Source organism: Corvus hawaiiensis, chromosome 26, assembly GCF_020740725.1.
Source record: "Corvus hawaiiensis isolate bCorHaw1 chromosome 26, bCorHaw1.pri.cur, whole genome shotgun sequence".
NCBI classification, from domain to species: Eukaryota; Metazoa; Chordata; class Aves; order Passeriformes; family Corvidae; genus Corvus; species Corvus hawaiiensis.
In genome coordinates this window covers 2,283,661-2,303,988 of record NC_063238.1, presented here as the reverse complement: position 1 = coordinate 2,303,988, position 20,328 = coordinate 2,283,661, and the positions used below count along the sequence as shown (strand labels likewise).

The window sequence follows — 20,328 nt, the reverse complement described above, 5'->3', positions numbered from 1 at the left end:
CCACAACTACCAAATGTTTGCAAATAGAAGTAAAAAACAAAGTTAAGAAAATAAGGCACTGACATTGTGCATTGTGCCATTTCCACTCACAGAATCAATCATCTATAAAATCAAAGGGAAAGACATTTTTGCACGGGCAACTCAAGTTACACAATGAAGCTGCTTCATCCTTATAGAGTAACTGGAAATGAAAAGTATGGATTTTACAGAAAGAAATATTTCACAGGCATCTAGCCACGTACCTTCAAAAATATTAGGGACACTTTCAAAAAAGGATGCTCATGACTACATACTAGAAGTAAATCAGGAATCTCACATACAATTTTGATTGTAGATCAGTCCATTTTTCTTCCCCGAGCACATGGTTTCAGCAAACCAAGGGGAATTTTCATTAGCACAGCCCTATTCACCCTCCCCCAAGCTACTGAAGCTCTTGGTTGAAGAGGAAGGAGCCCATAGTTACAGCACCATATTTGACACTGCTTCCTTGATTCTCGTATTTTCCCACATAAATTCTAACCACTTAGTGACACCATCACTGCCTTTAGGAAACATTTCCATTTTAGAGAGACATATATACGTATAACCTTACATATAAGGTCATATTATGTGAAACCCCAATTATCTAAATGCAGAAATTAACTCCTGAATTAACTCCTTATAATGATGTTTTTCATCGGCTTCTTTTTCTTGAGATACGCAAGACATATTTAAATGGTATGCCTTAGGGAATTATTTCTTTTAACTTGAAATTATATCTATTTACATTTTCTACTTTGTATTTTAAACAGATTAACAGAATGCATCTCCACCTAAGCAACATGAAACTGGATGATTATATTAATAGCTGCTCTCTTCTCTAAAAAATTGACTTGTTCAGACCTCCAGCAGTACCCACACAAATAACCTAGATCCAGCTTCAAGGAGAAGCAGTTGTAATATCAGATCTATCAAACTGCAGCTTACAAATGCCCATTTCTAGCATATGCAATATCTCCATGTACAACTTACTTGTTACAGGTGATTTTAGAAAGCAGGTAAGATACTTATGGAACAGAAATGTAACACTGATATATACAATTTCTTTAGCACACATTAAAGAACAGCTATTTTCAAACTAAATTCTCTGCTGTTAAATGCACATAATTTGTTACATGATTGCTCAAAGAATTAGCAAGCCCACGAAAGGAATTTCTGGGATAAAAGTAAGACAGTTGACCTTAGTAGAAGTTTTGCTGTTGACTTCCTTGGGGCTAGAATTTCATTCCTGAACTTTATGCAATCAAAATATTCTTTTTTTTTTTTTTTCTGAAATAGATAATGATAAAGTTGAACTTTACAGCAAGAGCAGATTAAAGTCACAGAGCTACATACATTTAAATCTTAAGTCTATGAAAAAGGTAAGCCTATAGCAAATCATTTCCTTCCCTCCTCCACAAATGATTATAACACAGCTTCCTGGCAAGAGCAGTTCAGGGTGAAGTCTGAATTTCTGCATACTATGTGGAAAGAGCAAAACAAACACCCCTCACCCCCCCACCATGTGTACACCAATAAAAAGTCACAGTATTTTCTCCACAAGAATATGTTGGTTTAGAAGCCCTGACTAATTTTCCCAGCAGTTTTGATGATTCAGTCTGCTTGCTGCATTTTACTACAACAAATGAGTTTAATTTAATTTCTTCAACAAGGTGTACATGCAGTACTGGCCCTTTACATTGTATGGAGCAGTCACACATATTAAGAGTTTTCCACATCTCCGGCTTTTTATGAACTTTAAGAGTGGCTGTATTTCTGAGTCAAAAACAACCCCCTTGAATAAATGTATATAGATTTTAAAATAACTCCTGTAAGACTGCAAAGAACACTTACGGCAGTAAAACCATCAAAGTTCAGTCAAAAAATATTTATTCTTATAGGGTTGAACTAGAAAGAAAATAGCTTTTTTCACTACATAAATTTTTAGTAACTGATACTCTACATTAAACAGATTGAATGGACTCTGATGCCAAATGCCAGTACTCAATACACAACCTGAAGCAACTGCACTTCCTAGTGTATTACAGGAAACCTCCAGCCAGAGCCTAGACATAAGCTGAAGTCTTTCAGTGTTGCTCCATAATAAAACTCTTTTAAACTTAGACACCAGGAAAAAAAGTAAAAACAAAACCCTAACAAAATAAAATGCAGTAATTCCCAAATGACAAATACTTGGGTTTCTCTAAATATATCCATTCTAGCTCAGTTTATCACAGGCAATACCTGTCTTTTTGGACTGTTCTTCCACATAGTTAGTTGCAAAAGCTATTCCACAGCCCAGATTGGTGCAACTTTATCAAATTCCACTGTGGAAATCCCACATCCCCAAACTTATTACCAACTGGAGATAACTCCTTCCTCTTACAAAAAAAAAAAAAAAAACAACAACCCAAAACCTGCCCAAGCTCTCTTCACAGAATTAACAGCAAGGTACCAAGACCAGTTTAAATATACAGATGTTTCTTCTGTTTTGTTACAGTCCCAAACCCCAGTGATCCAGTAGATTGGCAGCAGAAATAAATTAGTGGCCAACATTCACCCTAGACTGGCTGCTGAGGTCTATTTATTCCCTTACCCTGAGATCCATCAATCCCACTTACAAAGTCTCAGGGGTGAGAGAAGAGGAAACAAGGCCCTGAAGACTTCAGGTTTCAGCACTGGGGGAAAGGCCTTTTGTATTTCAAACCTCTCATGAAATGAAACTGAGACGGTATAATTGTGCTTCAACATTTAGCACTTGAAGCAATATCCTTGTCCCTTTCTTTGCCAGCGCTTTCCACAACGTTCTGCCGCACCAACGCTCCGCACGTGGTATGCTGGTTACTGAGATGGGCTTCCTGGGATGACTGGCAGCTCTTTGCCCTTACATCTGCCTATGGGAGACCCTTTGGCTCCAGTGGATGCCACGGGGAAGAGAGCTCCAGTCCTCCTTCCCGCTATGCTACAGTCACCACCAATGTGAACTACCTTTGCCCCAAAATACAACACAGGCCTAAGCCCTTCTCTTCCCAATAAAGAGGGGAAAGAGACAATCCTTTATTTCAGATACCACTAGATCACGTCTTCTATATTCACCCAGTGGTACACTGGGACAAATCTTCAGTACAAATCTTTCTTTCCTGCAGCACTTTTACCAGGCTAACGATATCTCCTCCCTCCCTCACGTACACCAGCATCTATCCATCCATTCCTGCCTCTTGGCAGGTCAAGTCTTCCCTCCCCCGGCACTCGGAGCCCTGTCTCCCATCACGCACCCCCAGGCCGGGCTCTCACTAGGATGTCGCTGCCCCACGGATGGAAGGGATCGGGCCCGGGGCATAAGTGAATTAGGAGGAATTTCTTCACATTAGACATGGGAAGGGGCAGCCCAGGGAAGTGCTGGAGTCACCGTCCCTGGTGGTGCTTCAGGAAAGACTGGACGTGGTCTAGTTGGCAAGGTGGTGTACGGTCATAGGCTGGACTCGATGATCCCGGAGGTCTCTTCCAACCTAAGTGAATCTGGGATTCTGTGATAACCTGTCCCGGCGTCCCTGCAGCTTCCCTTTCCCCCCTGTTAGAAGGCAACTCCTCCCCACTGTCGGAGGCAGCTTGCCCCCCACCCCATCCCGCAGAAAGGAGACCCGCCCCGGGCCCTTGCGGGGGCGCCTCCCAAGCACGAGCCCAGCGCGCCGCTCTCCCGGGCCCACCGAGCCCCCCCTCACAGACCTGTGGATCCGGCCATCTTGTCCGAGCCCCCCCCACACCGCTCCGGGCCCGCACGCCACGCGCGTCACTTCCTCCTCGAGAGGCTCCGTCACTTCCCGCCAGGAAGGACGAGGCGCATCCCTGGAGCGCGCGGGGAGGGGCGGGGCCAGGGGAGGGGCCGGGAGCCGTCCTCGGTCTGTTCTCCCGGAGCCCTCGGGCAGCGAGCTTCTCTCACCTCTGTATCCCTCTCGCCAGCCCCGGTCCATACGCGTGCCCCTCCAGTCGTCCGCCACATCTGTTCCCATGCGGGCTGTTACACCTGAGAAGCAAAGTCCCGTGGCTGCATCCCTACCCTGCCACCCCCGCTCAGCCCGCACCCTAATCCCCAGTAATAAGGAAGTCAGCACACAGCGGTGAAGCTTCACTTAAATTTTTGGTTTTTCAGCTTGGCTTCAAACAAGGCACTTAGATTCATACGGGTCTTTGGAGCCGAAAATAATAATTAATTAATTAATTAATTAAAATGTGCCAAAGGCAGAAAAGGAAAGAATACAGATAAAAATTTCAAAGCCACAGAAATGCCAGAAGAAATAAATCAAAGAGGTGACAATTGGAGTTAACTCCTCAGAATGATGTGACAGTTTCAAAGGCTGAAATATTTGACATTCGGTAGCATAAGAACTGGTGGAAAATTAATTCCACAAATGTCTAGCCATGATGCCAAATGTTTCTTCACCTGCAGAAATCGATTACAAAACACAAGCTCCAGGCCCTTCCCCAGGAGCCAATGCTGAGCTCAGCTGAAGGTGGCCACTGCGGTAGCACCTCGCACATCCTACCCGGGACCCACAACCTGCACCGTGCTTGGGACCCACAGGCAGGTGGGAAAAGGCAGCTCCCCTTGCAGAGTGCTGGTGAAGGGCAGCAAGCTCAGGAAGAATCCAAAAGGGCCATGTCAGCATTCATGTGGACATGAGGGAAATGCACACCAAAGCAACCTGCAGGCAAATACACCTGAAAGGGAACACATCCAAAAATTGCCGGGGTCAGTGCAATGAGGGATTCCCAGGAGGACTTGGAGCCTGAGCACTGGGCTGCTGCCAGAAGCAGTCTCTAACAAAAAAAGACTGTCACACACGCACCTCGCTAACCAGTGCCGACACCTACGTGCTGTTCTTGACATCCTATTTTATAAATAACACTCAGTTGTTTCCTTTACAGGTTATAAAGAGATAGTTAAACTCCTTCACAGATTCTTCTGGTAGAGATCAGAAAGAGCAATGATGCAAGATGTTTTTCTTCCAGCTAACCTGAAACCTCTTCAGCAGCGAGGACTCAATCACAAGAATATGCTGAGTCGGAAGGGACCCACAAGGACCATGGAGTCCAACTCCTGGCCCTGAACAGCACCATCCCCACCCTCACACAAAATGCTCTGCCTCCCTTCATTTATCCTTTGTTCATTTTAGCCCAAATACTGGTTTTGCTGTCTCTGCATACATAAAAATGATAAATCTACAATAGTTTTTACTTCTCCCATTGATTTCTATTTTCTTTTATCAAGTTACTAGTTTCAACCAGATTTTTTTAACATAAATAAGCAGGAGTTTCAATATTTACACCAAAAGAATTAGAAGTAAGCTTTCCCAGTACAGTGAAACTGTTCCTTAAGCTGCATTTCAATGACCTGTGGAGCTTTCTGTTGTCAAAACAAGCTGATTGTAGGGATTCTCTTGTGTAGCCTATTTCAATATTTTTGTGGAAGTAGTAAGGATACTGAAAAAAAAAGTCAGAATATTTTTAAAAGTTCTCCCCTCTTGTAACATCACTGTAGAAAAGATTGTGGCCTTGAACAGAAAAAAAAGGTTCCACAAGTTATCCTTCTCCTATTTTTTGGAATCAAGAGCAGGTGCGGGAGGCTATTAGAGACCACTACACAAGCCTTGTCCACTGTGGTCCATCCAGAATGTAATCAGGCTGTTCTCCTACTGTTCTCCTATTAAGATAAAACCTGCTCAGCTCCACGGTCAGAAAGAAGCACAATGGCCACCCAATGTCTGTGCTTTTATTTTTTTTAAGGATTAATCGTTCTTTTTTAGGTGATTCTATCCTAACGGCACACCTGCATATCTTGAGACATGAGAGAAATACAGCCATAGGCTCACCAAACCAAAGCCCACTGGTATTCCATGAGTCTCTAAAAGCACACAGAAGGCTCCACAGTCCATCTGTATCCAGACCCATCCACCAGATGTCAAGGCTTACACTTACCAGCAACAAATTACTGCGATACTAATTACACCCACAGGAAATAAAATGGGTCAAAATGGAAAAAAGGCATAAGGTCGCTGGCCTAGGTGAGGAAACCTCTGCTGAATGACTCTAAAACCTTCTAAAAGCTTCTTATATTGGGCAAAGTTTACTGGGAAAAAATGTTATTTTTTTCAACATTGAATTTGAGAGGAAGAATACATGACAACTGGAAGCTGAACACATTTTAAAGGGGTAACTTCCTTTCTTTTCAAACAGGCTGAGAGAGTTGGGATTGTTCAGCCTGCAGGAAAGAAGGCTCCAGCAAAAGCAGCTTCCCAGTACCTAAAGAGGGCCTAGAAGAAAGCTGGAGAGTGACTTTTCACAAGGGCATGCAGTGCTAGGACAAGGGGTACAGCCTTAAACTGAGACAGGGCAGGTTTAGGTTCGATATTAGGAAGAAATTCTTTACTGTGAGGGTGGTGAGGCAGTGGAACAGGTTGCCCAGAGAAGCTGTGGCAGTGTTCAAGGCCAGGTTGGATGGTGCTCAGAGCAACCTCCTTTAGAGGAATGTGTCCCTGCCCACGGCAGAAGGGTTGGAACAAGATGATCTTTAAGGTCCTGTCCAATGCAAACCATTCTGTGGTTCTAGGATTGTAAGTGCTTACACATGGTAGTGAACTCACCTCTCACTCTCTTCAAAAAGGGTTCAAAACACAACTTCTGCTTACAACTTGGTCAAAATAGGATAATGGTAGTCATATCAGAAAAAAACTTCCATTAACTTTATCGTCAAATATCCCACAATACCCATCAAGAGAAAAATCAGAACTGCAGTGTGCTCAGCTCAGAAAACAAATGTTCTACAATCATGTTGTGAAATAATTTTATTTAAAAGAAGCATTTCACAGAGTTGAGATTTTTGAGTGCAGATTCTATAGATGGCCCTCATGTTGTAAAAAACTGTCTTCAGGTTGCTATATGATGGTCCCCAAGCTCCATCTCAGCCTATAAAGATTTTCTAAGTAATATTTGGAACAAAGTACTGATAAAAGACAACTGAGGAAGAGTTATTTCCTATTTGCAGACTACAACAAAGACATAGCAATATCTTTCAGCAAGTTTAGTACAAACTAATTATTATTCAGCATTAATAACAAACTTGTGTAACTGATTTAAGCATGATATTCCAGAGGACTATAAAGTATGAGTGGTAACAGTAATAAAAAAAAAACAAAAATCAAATAAAATGGAATTCCCTCATGGTTCTTTACATAGAATATTTCTATGCAATTTCTGACTCAGAAGGCACAGACAGGCCCAGAGTGGTTACTCCTTTGACATGAGGCTCTGGGAACTACTTACCCACAAGTAAGTAGTGTCCTTCCATAGGTAGTTCTTTTGAGAGCCAGGACCCTTGCATCTCTCAATCCAGTAAATTCTTCACAGGATAGTTTAGCTAAAAAATAAGGACATAAGACACCACATGGGATGAGAAAAAAACTCTTACTGCTATTCATATTTAGACCAAAAGAATTGGAAGAAAGCTTTTCCAGTGTTTACCAGCCCTAGTAGACAGAAATGCTGCAATGTAGGAAGCTGGGCATAAACGTAATGAAAAGTCATTAGTCCTGAGAGCTTTCAGCCAGAAGGCACAGCTTTTCCAGTGATTGCAGACTGCACTCGAACAGAGCCCCCGCCCCCAAATTCCCTCATTCCATCAGTGCACAACTTGCACTTGGAACAGCCAAGAACAACAACATAATTCATCCTCTTCAAAAGCACAGAAAGTGTCAGGTATTAAGCAGTAACAGAAACACAGAAAACACAGAAGCAATAATCATCACACAGAAGACTACTGAAGAGTCTCATTCCAGGCAAACAGACATTTAAATCATTACCTGAGTCCAGAGAGGACTCATGACAGGACCATAATACCTTTCTCTCCATTAGACTTCATTTTAAGAGGCATCAAGCAGTCTTACAAGCCACAATTCCTCTTTTCTCTCCAGTACTTCAGCAATACAAGAGAAATAAGCAAATTCAATTTCTATCCCATTCCACCTAGAAGTTAATTCCTTTCTTGTCATGGTCACAGGAAGATCTCCAAGCTCCCTTACTTTCTTCACAGGTGCTACTTGTACATCCATATAGCAGGGTACCTCCTCCTCCCTTAAAATGGAGCCTAATGAATATCTTTTGTTTCCCATTTCTATTTGTTTTAATATGCGCCACTCCCAAAATCCTGACTGCAAAAATTCCCTGTACTTGCAGGAAGCAGGTTCTGCTCGTTTTCTCATGCTGCCTCTAACTGAAAGTACAAGCAGTTAAATATCTGAATAAGTAAGAAAATAAAACCAAAATTAAAAACAAACAAACCACGAAACCAAATAAAACCCTCATGAAGACTTAAAATGTGCAAGCATAGATTTACAGAGAAAATTTCCATGGTATTTCAGAGATGTGAAAATTCACAAGCAAAAGGTACAATCTTGCTACCAGGTGCAAAAGAACTATACAATGTTCTAGCCCACTCTTTCTAATAAACAGCCTATACAACCAAAATAGAGCAGAAACAATGAGTCTTACTCAAACCATGAATACAAAATTTTGTTCACTACACACTAAACTAGAATATCAAATGTAAAGTTAACTAATGAATGAAATCATTAACCAAATACTTAAGGACCAATCAAAAAATTCCTCATTTCCTTTCCTCAGTAATTTTTACATGTCATTTATTATTGCATTAAAATCTCAGTAAATTTCGTTATTTCATGCAAATATTATATTTTTTACTTCCTCTATGCAAAAGAACAAACATCTGATTTTGAAATGAAAAAATGAAATATTTAAAGCAGTATGCTTTTTTTTTTTTTTTTTAGTTTACAGGTCTTTCAGGCTTCTTTACACTCTTATACAAGAAAAATTAAGTGCGAATAGGAAAATAATCTTAACTGCTGCCGTGTTGTTTATAATGAAATCAACACGGAAAACACTGGAGAATGCGGGCATCGATCCCGCTACCTCTCGCATGCTAAGCGAGCGCTCTACCATTTGAGCTAATTCCCCGCCCAATAAACGAGCCTTAAAACCTGGGGATACACACTCTAAACTTGAAAAAACCCACAACACAACTACGTTGGATTATAAATTCGCTGTTTCTTGCTGAGTCATTCTTTCCACTCACCAACAACTGACTGCAGCTCACAGCTGCAATCATGGGACACCGTCTTTCAGCATGTACACTACGAGAATAATCTTATTCATCCTTTTATAACACGAGTCTTTGTTATTTAGCTGTTTACATACAAGAAGCTCTCCAAAAGATCGACTGACTTAAAAGAAACCAAATGTCTGTTTTAAGGGGGAAAAAAAAAAAAGAAGCCCGACTTTTATTGAACAACTCTTCCAAATTCCAGGAAACCCCCATTCTTTCCAGTTTTCAGGGCATGTACATATAAAGACTGGTTCAGGAAATGTTTAATGAAGGAAAAAAAATGTTATATGCTTGATTGAAACAGAGTTTTATAGTCAAAACTTATACGTGTGTGTGTGCATATATATATGCACACCCACATCCTCTCATATAAATACACACATACATCTTTTTGGAATGTGTCTGGCTTCTCTGAGGTGAGAGAGTCAAGTGAAAATAAAACAGCTCTGTATTTTTCTTATTTATTACATCACCAAATGCACTTGCCTGTAATTAATACATTCCTTTTAACAGCCTTAAACCACTGTTTTTTTTAAAATGAACACACCCGTGCTCACGTGACTTGACACGCAGCATAAAGCGGGGAACACGATGATGTATGGCCCCCCCAAACTGCACCCACAGCCCCCCGGGCCGGGCCCCCTCCCCGCCAGGGAGCAGCGATGCCGCGGTGCCCCGGCTGCAGGGGCCGCTCCGCGCTCGTCCCCGGGGCCCCGGTCGTGGCCCCTGCAGCTGCGCTCCGTCACGGACCGGCCCCTCAGCCTGGGCTCCTCGCGTTAGCTTCCCTGCTTCCTCGGGACAGCCCTCTCTCCTTCCACAAACCCTTTCCTTTGGCGTTCCAAAATCCCGTGCCACCTGCTCAGTTCCCTTCCATCCCCTCCTCCCCCCTGCCTCCTTGCTTCTGCTTCACAGAATCAAGTAGGTTGGAAAAGACCACAGAGATCGTCGAGTCCAACTTACGCCTGAACACCACCACGTTAACTAGACCACGGCACTAAGTGCCATGTCCAGTCTTTCCTTAAACACCCCCAGGGACAGTGACTCCACCACCTCCCTGGGCAGCCCATTTCAATGTCTAATCACCCCTTCTGTGGAGAAATTCCGTCTGACATCCAAACTAAACCTCCCCTGGTGCAGCTTATGACTATGTCCTCTTGTCCTGTCCCAAGCTGCATGGGAGAAGAGGCCGACCTTCATCTGGCTACAGCCTCCTTTCAGGTGGTTGTGGAGAGTGACAAGGTCTCCCCTGAGCCTCCTTTCCTCCAGGCTAAACAGCTTCAGCTCCCTCAGCTGCTCCTCAATAGGACTTGTGCTCCTGCCCTTTTCTGGACTCACTCCAGCACCTCAGTGTCATTCTAGTAGTGAGGGGCCCAGAACTGAACATGGCGCTCGAGGTGAGGCCTCACCAGTGCCAAGTACAGGGTGACAATCACTGCCCTGATCCTGCTGGCCACACTATTTCTGATACAAAAATAATGTGAACACACCTGTAACAACTTTCACATATACGTAACTTGATCAACCCAGGTTTTTTGGGCTGAACCAAACCAAAGTGGCTGAGCTCCAATTTACATCTTTCCCCTACTTATTTTAACCACAGAGGCCTCTCAGATATCAAACATAAAGTGATACACCAAGCAAGAGAGCTGGGTTTGGCTCTGGTTTTCTGTAAGATGAAAAGAGTTTACGAACTCCACCTGATTTGCCGTGGCAGTGTTCACTTCTGCTCTTCTCCATAAGCTCCCTCTGCTCTTGCACATACAGCCAAATTATATAGCCCATAATCTGCCATCCAGTGACTTTCTGACTGCTGCTTGAGCATCTTCATTTACAGAGGCGATTGTTCCTGCCCTGTCAGCCCTAAACCAGACAATGGCTCCTTGTTAAGCCAGGCCGCATTTCTCACTCCACAGCAGAATGGGAGAAGTTACTCATCCATCAAGTTTAAGCCAGGCAAAGAAGAAATCACATCAGAGCGTGAGTGGAGGTAAGATCAGCACCTGACTGGTTTCTAACCAGCCTGGCTTGTTTTTACTTCTGATGCTGAATCATTTTATGTAGCCCTGACATGTGATGGATGGTTTGGAGCTACTGTACATGCAAATTCAGTTGTTCCCGGAGCTGGATTCTTTGGCAGGTGGCAACACAGACTAGGAATAGCTGAAACTAACCCACTGTCTTTACTATATGTGGCAGTATTCACTTCGTGCTTGACAACGGTCAGCACTGATTTGCTACAATTTTTTGACAGCGCCAACCACAAGAAAATAGGAAGGGGAAGAAAAAATAATGGCATTCAGAAAAAAATATAGCTGTTAGTTCTAAGACCACTAATGGTACAAGTGAGAGTACTAATCAGGTATAAAGTTGCTCTGGATTTATGGCCAGCTGTATGTTTAAACTATACCTGATTTTTTTGGTTTGTTGGTTGGTTGGTAGTATTCTGTTTCGTTTTTTTTTTTAATCCTAAAGCTAGTCCTATCAGTTAAACCCAAGATTTTTGAAGTGGATGAGAGGGTGATTGATTGTGTATAGTTTTTCAGTATTTGTAGAATGTTAAAAAGATTAAAAACAGTGTGAAAATGATGTAACACTTGTGAAGTAAGGAGAGATCGTTGCCATGTAAATAATTCAATTTTCTATGGCAGCTGCTAGAACATGCACAGGCACCTCAGCAGATTTTCTGTTGAAAACACTAGGTGGAAAACTGTGATACAAAATGGAACTGAAGTAGGGCACATTTTTTCATATGATCTTATTTATGTAGCACAAACCGCCTTGGATGCTCATCTGGGCCTAAAAGCACCTGCTTACTTGATCATCTCTAGGAATTTAGAACAAGTTAGCTAACCAACACTCATTATTCCATTATTTAGCAGTGATGACAAGAACATATTTAGACCAGGCATTCCTGAGTAACTTCCTGGTCAACTATTTGGATTAAAAAAAAAAAAAAAAAATCACCTTATTTTTGTCTTTCTTGTCTGAGAAAATAAAGCTTTCTTCACAGGAAGTTGTTTAGAGATGGCTACTAACAATGCAAATGTTGTTATAATCATAAATGACTGGTAAACAACTCAAGATTCTGCACTGATCTTGTTTCAAGTTGTCTAACACCATTAACATTTTTTCATAGCCTTTTATTTATTTGAGAAGTCCTGAAGTAGCTGTAATTTTACTAACAACATTTAGCAAAAGAAGAACTCAAGAGCTACATAAAAATAGCTCAGCTGTTGCTGAAAGAAATCAATGAATTTCTGTTTTTTCCTTCTTTTACTTTTTTTCAGGAAAAATATTTGGCAATACACAAAAATAGCAAGGTTACAAACACACAGGAGATGTGTTATTGCCAAAACTTCAGAGACTCCAGGGAACTGAGGAAGAAGGGTGTAAGTTGGAGCACCTTAGCCTACACAGTTTCACCAAGCCTGCTGGCTGGATAAACCAAAGGTGGGTTTTACCATTTACTGATAAAACTGCCTTTTCTTGCTAACAGTTAACCTGATGTTTGGTGTCAAAAGTGCAGAAGCAGAGAATGTTTTGCAAGACAAGAACAGCTTTTACAGTTACAAATAACCCTTATGTTCTATGATCTCCTTAAAAAAAAAAAAAGTGACGAAGAACAATATACTGCATATCCAAATTATTCAGAAGGCATGCTCTCAGGTGTTAGAAACTATCAGGAATGTGTCTGGAAAATGAAAATTTTGTTCTCTTTAAACGCATATTAATACAGATTTTTCAAAATTGTTTTCCAATCTCCACCCTCAAAGCAATGCCTAGGAAAATGCATGAGCATAAACCTAATTATAAATTTACATTATGAAAAAAATATTTAGATCCATTTGAAGACATACACACTTGGCTGATATTCCTGCTACCTATAGCCATTGCACTTGGGAAAACTAGGATAAATATCTGCCCTTTCCAGCATTACCTTTTCCCCCTGATGATACAGAAGGCAGCTTAGGGGGGAGCAGAAGAGCTGACCGACAGGCAGACTTTTCTTTTGAAGACTTACCTGCCATACCAACAGCTGCCTCATGCATTAGGAGGAGACACAGCTACAGCACTTCCCTGTTGACACGATGACAAAACCTCCCAGCACCACCTGTTCACCGCTCCATCTATAAAGGAATAAAAGGAGGGCAGCAGCTGCCCTGGAGGAGAGAGTTGCTATGAGGGTGGGTGGAAGCATATGCCTCCACAGAAGGTTCTAGCACAGGGCAGGGCGTGCTTGGGAAGGGCGGAGCAGAGGTCAGGTCCTGAGAGGCCGGGAAAGTGGGAACATGTGGGGTGGGGGAGCTGTGTCTGCTCTGTTGTCACTTGGAGCAAGTCCGGGCTGAAGACCATTGAAAGACAAAGCAGGCGGAGGAGGTTTGTGCACAGCCTTTTACCGTGGGGTTTTCTGGTTGTGGTGGTTTGTCTTAGTGGGTCTCATAAAATCTAGTTTTGGAGTCATGGGGGTGTGTGTCTGAAAGAGGAGGTGCAGCAGAGCAGGGCTGCTCCTCAGTGGAGGGGGTGGTTTTGTGGGTTCCTGTGGGGTGCTTCCTATTCCTGTGCTGCTCTGCCATGACTCAGGCTCCAGTCCTCCTTCAGTTTTTCTCAACACCTACAACAACACTATTTACCATTTACATTGCATTAGTAAATTTTAATAGCTGTTATTTTCTTTACTTCTGATACTGCTCATCCAGAGTTTGCTTAACATGTAACATTAAGCCCAGGAGAGAAGTGGAAGGCTCAAATCAGAGGATAACTTGGGCTAAAGTGGGTGCTATTCTAAACTTTTTTGTGGTCTTAATTCAGCATGGTTGTGATGTTTTGAATACACTGTAAGCAGGTAGCTTCATCAATGAATGCAGCTCCTCTAATGATAAGTCTGGTTTCCCTGTTCTAGTTTAAAATTATTGTATGCCATGGTGGTGTATAAATTTAAAAAAGAAAAGCTCTCAGATTTTCATATGGATCTGAGTTATCAGATGTTAAACATATGCTGAACTTCAGTGAGTTCTGTGTATCTTAACCCTCTAGTCTTTGAATATTGCAGCCAAATATGTTTTTCAGTTTATTCCATATAACCAGTTCCTTGGGGCTTTTTATAAATGGTTGGTTTATTTATTTGGATGAGATTATTGTTCTTAAAACTACTGTGTTATTCTGGATACAATCTCATTTAGTGAGTACATAGTTCTGTTCCTTAGTAAAAACCGCAGGATATAGGGATCTGAATCTTCTTAAGTCTTCTAAGCTGTGAAAAATCTTCATTCTCACCCCTGTTAAGTTTGGCATGAAAAGTGAAAGATGGATAAAAAGCCAAAAGATAAAGAAATTGGCTACTATTCTGTGTAAATCCGTGGCTTGGAAGAGACACTAAATGAACGTGAGGAAAATCTTGTATGTGCTGTTTAGTGATAGCTGATTAGCCAGGTGGCCTAGGCATAACTAGCACACATTCTCTCCTATGTGGAGTTATAGGGAATGTAGAGAAAATTTAGATTCTTGCAGTGGTGATTTAGAAGACAGAGGTTTGCAGATCCAGTGGGATTCAGGCATAGTCCATCTCACTGTTTTTGTAACAACCTTGTTTGATTTTTACTATTAACTATTAAACTGTTTGTTTTGTATGTAAAATGAGTAATAGTTTTTCTATATTGTCATCCTGTGTATTTCAAGGAGGGCATTGTACATGAGCTCTGTGGTGTTGAAACTTTTAAACACTCATTAAATTAGTAGGGATACAACGTCTTCAAAAAAAAATTTGGAATAAGTTCTGATGTGAGTCTAGCCATTTTCCTAGGGAAAAAACCTAAATGCATAATCATGTTAATGTATGACTTCCTATTTCCCCATCTGAAAACAGCATTAAATCATTGCCAATTTGGAATCCGTATGAAAACCTAGATGGAAATTTAAAATCCATGGATCCTTTTAGAAAAAGAGAATGGTAATTTGTGTATTTTCTTGGTATTTCAACTCTCCGACAAAGTTTGAGATTTTACAGGTTGAAATAATGAGGGTGATTTTTGTATTGGTCCTCAGGGAGATGACAGAGTAGCATAAAATGATCTTGCTCAGAGCTGTGCTCTGAGATCACTGCCTTCTTATTAGTGCACAGAGAGCACAGTGTTAACCTAAGTGCTAATCTCGTAAATATACTCAAAGAACATTATGGTGTTGTACTTCTTGCAAAAGCAGTATATTTAATATGAATTATTTTGGCCTTTGCAAGTTTCTGTTGTGGCTGCTAATGGTAACTGAAGTTACTCAGGATGCCTGGCTAAGCTGATCCTTTGACCAATATTACAGAATTTTGTACTGGTACATTAGCTCCCAGATGGACTATACTGATTTCCCTCAAACGTGGTAACAGCAGTAGCAAATATTATTAAAAGTAGCAAATCTTTCTAGGGTTTATTATGTTTTGATTTTGGCTTTTTTCTTTTTGGTTGGTTTTATGTTTCAGGATTTCTTTAGCATGTTTATGTCTTATGCTTTGGGTATGAATCAATGAATGATGGTAAAATGGAGGCAGAATTTTATGAACAAGCAATAACATCGTCATCAACAAATCAAGTTTTATTCTCTTTGTGGCCATTAAGAACAGACACAGGGATTCTGGGCGATTTCTTCTGACTCATGACATGTCTCCAGTGTTGCTTTTCATGTGATTTACAGTGCAGTTAGTGAGGTGCTGTCTGTTGGGGTTTGAGGGGGGTTTTTTTGTGGGTTTTTTTCCCTCCACAGGATGGTGTGAATTTTGCTGTCCAATTCCATATTTTGATACTGCTTTTCAGTAAAATTATCTCTGAGGTCCAAAACCCATTTCCTTCAACACTTTAAATACAGATTTTCCTTCAATGCTTTAAATATGGGATAAATACTGGATACAGAACTTGAGACATACTTGTTTCATTTTAATGCTATATCTATCAACTTGAAGGTTAGACTATTTAACAGAATGAACTGAATATACTATAGCTGTCCTTACTAATTTTGTCACTGCTTAATTTATAGTTCAGTCTTCTTGGTTGATTTTAAGTAAATTTTACCCTACCTGCTGTGTTAAAGCCTTAAGACTTTCAGTGCCTAGACACAAAAGTTTCAGTTTATGTGCAGCTGTAAGCCTGCTTGGGGATTGCCTTAATTAAACCAAGTAGATATGCTTTACCGTTCAAAATCTGGCATGATGAAACCCTCATCCTACCTGGCTGTGTTCATACAAGCCTGATAACTGACACAACTAGAAGGGTTCTGTTTGCTTGCTTATTTGTTTTATAGCGTAGGTGGTTTTGAGACTTAAATAGTTTTTGTTCAGAAGGAATACTAAGAAAAATGTGAAACATCCCAGAATAGAAGGAGCAGCAAGCTTCCTTACTTTGCCAGACATACTGACCTGTGGGACTTTCAGTCAGCCACTTGCTTAAATGTCAGTGGTATCTGCAGTGTAATTCCAGTGGTAAGAACTTAATTACCTCCTGCAAATTAATTTCAGATGCTTCTTTCCACATTGATTAGTTTTAAATAGGAAAGGGAGAAACATTTTTTTGGCAAAGCTAGCTGTTACAATCAGAGTGAGGGAATAGGTGGCAAGACACTGGAATTTTGTTAATGGAAGAATCTGCACAGGACTTTTGGTATACGGCTTTAGGGTTAGACCAAAGACTGAAATTTTGTTATTTTGTTTTCTGAAATCACTAATTCATTGAAGAGGAGAGATTTGAAAGATCTTTTTATGTCAGTGTGATTCCTGTGTCTTAAGGCATCCTGGGGAAATAAAGAGTTGTTTGTGTACTTATTCAATAAATTTCATTTCAGGTACTCCTTTTTCTCCAGAAAGGCAGATTATTTAATATTGTACGTTTAATAAAAGTTCACAACTCTGTCTTGCTTTTTTTGTGAAACCAAACCACTGAACAGAATTTTCACTGCTGTTTCATTATAGTGAAAATTTATATTTTTTTACGTTTTAGTTGTATATTCTTGATTTTTATATGTAATTGTCTGTGTGAGTGTGCTCGTTTATCTGGTGATAGAATCACAACTTAAAAATTCCTGAGAGATGTAAGTAAATAATGTGAACTACTACTTTGTTTCCTAGTGTTCCATTTGCCTGGGTGCTTTTTTTTTTTACCCCTTTTTTGTAACATGAACCCAGGCTCTTGCCACAAGAAAAAAAGAACTGGAAGAACCCTACCTATTCAGTCATAAATATTTTATATATGGAGAAGGATGTATATTTTGTGGAGAAGGGTAAAGTAATTTAGCTGATTGTCTTCCACCGAGGGATTACAAATAGGAAAAATCTGGTTTAGAAAAATACAGTATTTAAATATATCCAGATCTCTCTTAAGCAGTAATAATTGTTTGGTGTGAGCATAAGTCTGCGATTGCCTAGAAGCACAACCCGGATGTTATCCAGATGCAGCTCCGCTTAACAAGGCGCTTGCTGTTGCCTCGAGGAGTCCAGATACCGGATTAGGCAAAATTCCCACTGCGGCTGTCAAAAGCAGTGCGCTTGCAGGAAGACCTAATTTTTTCTGCGTTTCACTGGAAGGCTGTGCGCTCTTACTGCCTGCCGGGGACTTCGGGAGGGGATTAGAAGGGCTCGGACTGCCCAGCTACCGTGATTCGGGGGAGGAAGTTTTATTTGTGTCGGGAGACAGCGGGCCACGTTTCAGCGTGCTGTGTGGCTACTCCGCCAGCGAGGAAAGTGACAGCGCGAACCGTGAGTGAGGGGAGGGGGGGACTAGCCAAGGGGAATTAGCTCAAATGGTAGAGCGCTCGCTTAGCATGCGAGAGGTAGCGGGATCGATGCCCGCATTCTCCATCTGCGGGGCCGCTGTTTTGAAGATGCTTTTTCCTGGAGCAGTTTCGTAAGGATTAAAATGAATCAATTTTGAGACACGTTTTCACGATATGGATGATTTAAGTTTTTAACGTTGATCAGAGCTGAGCATTTTTTGTTTTTACAGTGCAAATTATTTTCTTCTCGTGGCTAGAGGAAGACACTGAGTGATACTGTGAGAGACCAAATGTCACTTGAAATTCACGTTAGAACAAGCGTGCCCTACCCATCCTACAACGGGTGCAAGGTAGCTGGAGAGACAGTAATTCTGTGGTGAGCTGATGATTTATATAGACCCTACAAACTTTTACATCTTCGCAGAGACAATTTCAGTAACTTTTCGTATCATTAAAAAGCAGTAATAAATGGTCACATTCGGTGCAGCGGTAAAGGACGGAAGTGACTTTTTTTCCTGTGTTACAGAGAGCAACAGCGTTAGCTTTGATGGGTTTGTGAAGAAGTCGTTCTTCGGAGAGTGCACAAGTGTAATCTTGATGGTCAACATTTCCCCTCCCCTTTTATTTGCCGGACGAGATGGTCTGCATGAGCTGCTGTGGATTTTCTACCACAAACCCGGGACAGTTCATGGAAGAAAATCTTTTCCCACCGTGGCGCTACAGCCGATCAAAAGTCTGGAGAATGCGGGCATCGATCCCGCTACCTCTCGCATGCTAAGCGAGCGCTCTACCATTTGAGCTAATTCCCCTTGGCTGACTCGCCCGGGGCTGCTGTTCTTGTGCTGAATCACCGCGCGGCCGCTCCGGCTGTAGTCGCTGTGTTGAGTCGTTCTGTCCAACAACACTGAGTCACCTCTGTATTTACGCGGAAAGCCCGATGGCTGAAAAGCCAGGCTACACACCTGGTATATGAGGAGCGTTTTCTGCTGTGTTTCTTGGGTAAAACAACCCGTTTTCCCGAGCAGTGCATCCTCTAGCGTTTATTCAGGAAGGAGAGAGAACTAATTTTTTTACATCTCTTACAGTGCATATACAAAGGCTTGTAAATCTAGAAAGTCTACTCCTAAAAGTCACTGAAGCACAGCTAGATTTTCCCTTCTTTTTTCAAGTCTCTAGTTCCTTTTCCAACTGGATTTTCCAATTAAAAATACGTAAAAGATAAATACAGTGGTTTAAAAGTTCATGTTTATCATAGTTTGTGGAGAGAAAGAATTCATTAATATATTCCTGTGTTATATTCCAGAAATTATTTCTATTTCCACCTTTATTTATTGACCTTGATAATTCTGTTCAAATAGTATTGCATCTTAAATATATGGGGTTACTATGAACACTTCTGAAATAGAAAAATTCACCTGTAGTCATGCTTATTGACTTTGCAGTAAGAAGCACATTACTAAAGCTCTGTTCACAGGCTGTTAAAGAATGCTTTCTGGATTTCAAGAAAGAAGATGTAGTTTACAGTGAGAGTGGATACACTGATGTGCTCTGTTTTAAATGCAGAGGAGTTAAGACCTGCTGGTAAACTAAAATGTGTGCAGTAATCCAACAGTACATGTACTGGTGGTTTTCTCTGAAGGATTTAACTTACTGGATGACAGCAACCAGTCAAAACCAGATAAATTTCAAAATTGAGCATCAGCAAGTTACAACTTGTCCTATGTAAGGTAGTACTCTGAATCTTTTACAATCGAGATTTAGGTCAAGATGTGGAACTACAACTACAGTATTGCTGCAAACATTCTGTTAAAATTCAAATATTCTCCTGCCTAACTTCAGTCTCTGACAATAAAAAAAAAAAAAAAAAAGTTGTCCTTAACACTTCTTGCATTATATTGTAGATGATTTTATCTATCTCACTAGAGTAGACTTGAGGGGGAAAGCAAATATGCAAAAGCAGTTTCAGTCCTTCACACAGGCACATGTATATCTTAGGCTCACTGATGGCCCACTGCACACCTGTGGCCAGGATCTCTCCCTGTCATGGGTTAGCAAGCATAGTCCCGGAAGGGATGTCCTTGCTACGGGGTGCTTACAGTTTCCTCTGGGAACTGATAGAGCCTATCAGCTGGCCAGTTTGAATATGGACAATTCTCTAAGCCACTTAAAGTTGTGACCACCTCTGTGATCCACATTTAAGAATAGACAAACTCCCCCCCAAGCTCTCTCTCGTTTCCGGCGCTGGGACACGGTGGCTGCGGGCCCCGTGTGGGGGCCAGCGGGCCCGGCCAGGCCCTGCTTGGGCCAGGCCGGGCCGGGCCACGGCCATCCTGGAGCCAATGGACCTGTTCCAGCCGTGGAACCCCCCCCCACTGCCTTGCCGTGGGCAG

The 20,328-nt window shown here is 41.5% G+C and overlaps 1 protein-coding gene and 3 non-coding genes across 7 annotated transcripts in view; 1 reads left to right on the top strand and 3 right to left on the bottom strand.

Annotated features, from left to right (window-relative positions):
* Positions 1–7,425, bottom strand: part of UBE2V2 (ubiquitin conjugating enzyme E2 V2) — a 30,604-nt gene extending 23,179 nt beyond the window's left edge. Inside the window, exon 1 of one of the 4 annotated variants that reach the window (XM_048286537.1) lies at positions 7,339–7,425. In XM_048286537.1, the coding sequence (XP_048142494.1) occupies positions 7,339–7,396 (58 nt within the window). In that variant the 5' untranslated portion in view covers positions 7,397–7,425. Of the gene's footprint in view, positions 1–3,744; positions 3,851–7,338 lie in introns of those variants that run through there. The other 3 variants (XM_048286535.1, XM_048286536.1, XM_048286538.1) reach the window with 3 other exon arrangements.
* Positions 7,426–8,972: 1,547 nt separating this feature from the next.
* TRNAA-AGC lies at positions 8,973–9,045 on the bottom strand. Its single transcript has one exon. It is a non-coding gene; the product is annotated as a tRNA-Ala (tRNA).
* An 8,905-nt stretch (positions 9,046–17,950) lies between these two features.
* TRNAA-AGC lies at positions 17,951–18,023 on the top strand. The gene has a single exon. It is a non-coding gene; the product is annotated as a tRNA-Ala (tRNA).
* Positions 18,024–18,674: 651 nt separating this feature from the next.
* TRNAA-AGC lies at positions 18,675–18,747 on the bottom strand. Its single transcript has one exon. It is a non-coding gene; the product is annotated as a tRNA-Ala (tRNA).
* Between the last annotated feature and the right edge of the window lie 1,581 nt (positions 18,748–20,328).